At 38.9% G+C, this 6000-nt stretch overlaps 1 protein-coding gene across 3 annotated transcripts in view; it reads right to left on the bottom strand.

The window, feature by feature from the left end:
- Positions 1-1549: 1549 nt before the first annotated feature.
- DNAH7 (dynein axonemal heavy chain 7) overlaps positions 1550-6000 on the bottom strand; it is a 99015-nt gene continuing 94564 nt past the window's right edge. For all 3 annotated transcript variants that reach the window (XM_031601139.2, XM_090144281.1, XM_090144282.1), the window contains 5 exons: positions 5466-5696; positions 5136-5288; positions 4042-4219; positions 2736-2839; positions 1550-2401 (listed from right to left, as the gene is read on the bottom strand). In XM_031601139.2, coding sequence (XP_031456999.2) covers positions 2195-2401; positions 2736-2839; positions 4042-4219; positions 5136-5288; positions 5466-5696 — 873 coding nt within the window. In that variant the 3' untranslated portion in view covers positions 1550-2194. The remainder of the gene's footprint in view (positions 2402-2735; positions 2840-4041; positions 4220-5135; positions 5289-5465; positions 5697-6000) is intronic.

The following is a 6000-nucleotide window of genomic DNA, read 5'->3' as shown; positions in this document are numbered from 1 at the left end:
CCGTATGGGACTTTTTTCTCTAACAGTTACTTTGGAATGTTTTCTTCTATGTTAAAGTAAAGTACAGCAAACATGCTAGTAACTGAACGTGGGCACAAGGGTTAAAATACGCTATGTGCATGTAGGGTTACTTACTGTACTCTGTTTCTACAGTGCCTCAAAATCAGGCGTTGTGGCACCAGCCATTTCTGCGGTTGAGACTAAGAAGATTTCTACTTCCAGCATAAATTTTAGTTCATTTGTATGATTTTTTTAAAAGGATTTTGGTCTTTGATTATTAAAAAGCAAACGCGATAGAGCGGTTGTATGCCTAATGTGGAAGGATAGACTGAAAGTTTTCAGCCTTAATATGCTGGGAGCCCATCCTGGATCAGATTTTGCTGAGGTATACTGCCAGACAGGAGCGAGGAGTTCTTGTACCCGTTATCTCCTTAAGAACAAATACGCAGCGCGAGTCGATTCTGTAGTTCCACTCGTAATCATGGAAGTAGCCTTTTCCAAAACATCCAGTTTGCCATCTCCTTTGTGTATGCCAGGTAAGCCGTTGCTCAGCTATGTGCTGTGAGTTTTGTTTCAGTCTGCTCGCTGCTGAAACCGTACCAATGCTAACAGCTAAAAAGAGCACCAGCTGGTATCTCATTCCATTTCAAGTTTGTGCGTTTCCCGTGGCCTGTTACTTTCTGAAGCCTCATCGGTCCGTTTAGTTCTTAACAGAAGCAGCTTGTGTATTTTCAAGGTGTTGGTTGGTTCTTGCCAGTATTTCTTTCTAATGCAGTATCAAGGAACAGTATTAAGGGTCCGTTTGAAAGAATAGCGCAGTTTCTTCGGTGAAGAAGCCGAAACGCAGAGTTTAGACATGTGGCCATTTGATGCCGAGAACTTGTCGGTTCGTTAGTTTTCCTCTTTAAAAACATTTACCTTTGGACCCTAATGAGCAAGTGTACTGTTATTAGCTTCAGATTGCTGAATTTGTGCAGTGCAACGATCCTAGGTGACACTTAATTTACCCGGTGCTCACCGTACATCCCTGAATACCTTTTTCAAGGAGACTTAAGTTATCGATGCTAAGATCCTCTGTAATTATCCTGTGACTTATATTGCCTATGTATTGAACTGACCCTTAATTTTAATTTTTTTGTCAACTCTGTCAAGTATAAGGGGGCCATGTGGTCTAACCGACGTGTGTGTCATTTTTTTAAGTAAGTTTATTTCTTTTAATATGTTTCAAATGAAAAATTGTTTATTTGAGGTAGTATATTTACTTTTGTATTAGTTGGAGTATGGTTTTTGCTTAATACACTGCCTGCATAGGAAATATTCAACTTCCTTTCAAGACCTTCTTCAGACAAGGGAAAATACGGTCTTTCAAGGCAGGTACTGGATTTTTTTTTCATTAAATACATATGTTGTTTGTCTTTCATTTTGTAATATTTATTACAACTTACCAAGGGCAGTGTAATGCCCATGACTTCCGCTGTAGGTTTTCCACCAGTTCTGAAATTCAGATAGTTCTAATGTACGCTTTTAAGTCACGTTACAGATGATCTGAATTCCACTACATTTCCGCTTGGTTTGTACATTCCATTCTGTTGAATCCAGAGTCTCATCTCACTTGTACTTGTTGGAGGGCGTGTTATTTGTATATTAAAATGCTGTCACTGTGTGACATCCCATATCAATTTTGATGTAGATCACATTGCACTCGATCTGCTGTGATTACGCTTAGAAATACTGTTGTTGCTAGATGCAGTGTGATATTTTTTAAATAAAAAAGTCCCCTCTTGGTAACAATTGAGTCTATGGTTTCTAATGTGATTATGGTCCTTTAAGATACAGCTGAACTATCAGTCTTTTTGTTATCATTATTTTTTTTTAATTTTATAAAGCTGGAGAAGATCAAATGCTGTTCTGTTCGTTGTCAACAGTGTTGTGTTCATTTTTATGTATGTTCCTTATAAACAAGGAGCCTTCGAAAAATAAAATTATTAAAGGAGCAGATGTTCTTTTTGGCTTTCATGAGGTTTTATTCTGCAGTCTTGTATTTTATATGTCACAAATTGCAACGTGCAAAATGTGTTTTGCTTTATAATGAATCCTTGCATATGTAGACTTACTTCTTGATATGGCCATTCAGAACTAAAACGCATTCTTCACAGGTGATCTAGAAAAGGAGCCCCCGCTAATTGCTGTACATTTATGAATTAAGCTGACATAATAATGCCACCCCCCGTTTGATCCAGTGTTCCTGTGGTTTATCAGAAGGAAGGGTCATCGCGATGACGAAGTTGGTGGAATGGCCAGTGGTTGACAGTACCCCTCTTCTCTCGCTGGTCTTGTACACTGGAGCCAGGTAACTGGGTCGTTGCGGAACATCGGCTTTCTTACAGGGCTTCAACCATATCTGCAGCAAAGAATAATCCTTTACGCGTGAGTTTGTTTTTTAAGGGGAGGGGTGGGAAACCTTCTCAGTTGAGCCTAAGTATTTTTGACAGCAGTGTTTGCTTTTCAACAGATTGGCCTGAAAACCTACGTTTTGTTTAATCTTTTCTTTGCTGATTGCTTCCTCGAACAAGATCTGCAATGCTAAATGTACTGTTGCTACTGTTACTAGTAGGTGCTGTCAACTTTTGAGTTACCCTGTTGCTCCCTTAAAGTTTGCCACTTCGGTATTTAATCCATAGAAGTTGCTCACATATAATACTATAAAACTGTTATAAAATGTAATATACACTCACCACAGGCACTGTATCGTAGAGGACTTTCGGATGAGATTCTCCTAGCTTTTTAGTTTCTCTGTTCCAACGCGCTCCATCCAAGAACAGTCCCTGGATGTAGACCCCTAAATCAGTTGAGTAAGAGAACACATTACAAGAATGCTGGGAGGGTTTTCTAACAGAAAGCAGCAGCCACTGCAGCACACTTTGCCATCAGCTGATTGACTGTGTGGGCCTCCGTCAATTTTTGTGTTAAAAGTATTTGATTGTCTGTTTGAAACACTATATTTCTTGCCAAGTTAAAACTTTATATAGTTACAGTTTCATGAAGTGTTAGAAAGTTACAGCATCTAGCAGTAGCACAGCATGTCCTGTCTTAAATCATAAGGCAGGTTTAAAATTCCAATTTAAAATACTGGACATGATTTTTACATTTGTCATCATAAACTCCTGTGTTTATGATGTATACTACGTGCTTCTGTCAGTTTTTTCAGAGGATATTTGAAGGTATCTCTAAGAGTCTTTCAGTAGTTCAACTTTGTTGTTTCAAAATCTAACTCACTTACAAAAACACAACTTAAAGTTATTAGTTTAACAATAATTTCAAGTACAATCAAGTAATATATAATATATGTAATCTTTAATATTAATTATAATATAAATTGTAATAAGTAAAAAGTATGAAAGTTTTAAGAAACATTTTAAAAACCACGATGAGAAGCTGAAACTGAGTGGGTGATGTTTTCGTAGGCACCCTGCAGCAGCCTTCTTTACACAACTCCCAGTCAAACAGATTCTCTCGAAAGTATTAGAAAGAGTGTGATTATTTTCCCTTCCTCCTAAGTCATTTTATTACAAAATGTTCAGTTTAATGCTTCATTTTTCTGAAGTTAGGAGACTGACCAAGTAGTTTTTAAGAATGTAGTTCTGTACTGTGCATCCTAGTCAGATCCACAACCTATTTTACTATGGATAGCAAAGCAAGTGCAGGCAACAGCAAATGGCTTTGCTTTCATTTGTTTAGGAAAATTTCCCAAGTTGTATAACCAGGAAAAAAAAAAGGGGGCTTGAAAAATTGGAAGTTTTAACTGTAGTGGGAAGTTAGGGGGTAAGAACTATTCTGTTTTGATGATATTTTATCCCTTCAGGCAAAAATCAGAGTCCACTAATGTTTTACGTAGCATTTTGCTTCTTCAGTATCTTGCGCATTTCACAGGGGGAACAGCACCCTTCTGTATGTTTCATAGCTACCTAATTACATTCAGTAACTTAACTGCTTAATTCTTGAGTCTGCAAAATAGTGTTAACTAATGCTCAGTTTACTTACCATCAGCAGGAGCAACTTCATATTCCCTATCTTCCAGCACTTCATAGTCAAATGTTAGCAGGTCTATTGGAATAGTGTACTTTCTGGCGTAGTTTTGCTGGGCACCAGTTAAGAATGCTTGCGTGAAGAAGAATCCTGAAATCCAGAAGACAGGTGGCATTCCATTTTCATACCACATCTGCAGCAGCAAAAGAGAGAGAAAGAAGTGAGGAAGCATGTTTTTTTGTAGTATTTAGAAAGCAACTTAGATAATAACAGCCAGAGTAATTTATCCTCCCATGCATCCAAGGAAGGCTCCATGGTATTCTTGGCATTGCTCAGCAACAGCTAAGACAGGGGTGCGTTACATAAACAGTGCATTTCTCCTAGAGCCAGCACTGAAAAGAAAACCACTCTGCCCCAGATGAAACAGGAAGTCATGCTAAGGTGTATTTTAGTGTTCGTGGTCTTATGGTCTAATTAGAAAAGACAAACACCAACACCTGTTGTCCTCAGTCAATAGAGATGACTAAGGCACAGAAGAGTGCTAAGCATTGAGGTGACTTAAGGTCAGTTTTGGGCAGCTGTAATCTTACAGGTGAAAGGTCCCACAGCTTGCAATTAGCTTGATCCAACTTAATTCTACAGAAAGCTGTTACTTGACCTTAATGTAAGAAATTTCATGTTATGACTGGGGAAACCGTCACATCCCTCTGTGCAAGGACAATACAGGGAACTACAGGCCCATGAGTCTCACCTCTATAACTGGGGAGAACACAGAACAGAACTTAGTTGGTGAGATCGCAGAAGGAGTGAGAGTGTGACCTGAGACAACCATCGTGGTTTCAGAAGGGGAAGGTCATGCTTAACCAATGCAGTAGCTTTCTATGATGGAGGGGCGGTGACGGTCAGCATTGCTGAGGACTTCAGCAAGCCTTCTGACAAGCTCCCCCACCACACCCTTATCTTGAAATTAGAAGGATGGGGATTTGATGGGTGGACCGCCTTGGACAGAAAGGCAGCAGATAGGGGTGGTGAATAACAGTTACATCTCCAGGTCTTTCCTGTAATCAGCAGTGTTCCCCAAGGAAAAATGTGCAATGGAGCGCGCTTACCTGTAGGAACTTGAGTCTACTTAGGAAATCATTAATGTAGCTGCCCAGAGGCTTGAGACTTGGGTAAGACTTGATCATCCACAGTCCTGGAATTTTGCCTTTCAAAATGCTGTTCACCACTTCTTCCAGTTCAGCTGACATAACTACTTGCCCCTAAAACAACAGGAAGATAATGAAATACGTGGTCTTAGCTGTGTTGGTTTAATAAGGGGGGACGGAGGGGAATGGGCATAACAGGAGCAACACGATAGGGGCAGCATGACACCACAACAGTGCCCATTTTTAACAGAAATAATTGTTAAATGCTAAATAGGACAATATCAGGTATACCTTCATGGCTTTCTGTATATTGACACAAGATTCACGTATCATCTGCAACAACTTGTTGAAGCGTCCCATTTCCTGAACAAGAACGGTATTCATACTTTCACTGTAAGTAGTTGGATATTTTCTCATTGCTATTTCAATATCAAAGTCACAGGGCAGTTTACTCAGGATGTCACCTGTCACTTCATGAATAATGTCATCCATGGATTTGGCACCACTACCAGCTGCCCTAGACTACAAAGACAAACATTTAAGATTTGATAACTTAAAATATAGAAAAAAAAGTTAGTCCATTTTCTAACATTTCTACATCTGTTCCCTCAAAAAACAATTCTTTTGAATTTAATAACCAAGTGCAATAATGACACAAACTCTCATTAAAAAAAATATTGTCAAGCCAAATAGTTACTACTACAGAATTAACATAAAAAAAAAAAAAAATCAAGGCTCGTTAACTGAAACTAAATCATCCAGACACCAGCTTACACAACCATGAAAATACAGGAGCAGACGATCATAAAAGCTCAATCTTGTCATC

Source organism: Phasianus colchicus, chromosome 7 (genome assembly GCF_987193195.1).
Source record: "Phasianus colchicus chromosome 7, bPhaCol1.hap1.1, whole genome shotgun sequence".
Classification (NCBI taxonomy): domain Eukaryota; kingdom Metazoa; phylum Chordata; class Aves; order Galliformes; family Phasianidae; genus Phasianus; species Phasianus colchicus.
Note: the sequence above shows the minus strand (reverse complement) of the source record. Positions and strands in the feature narration are given on the sequence as shown.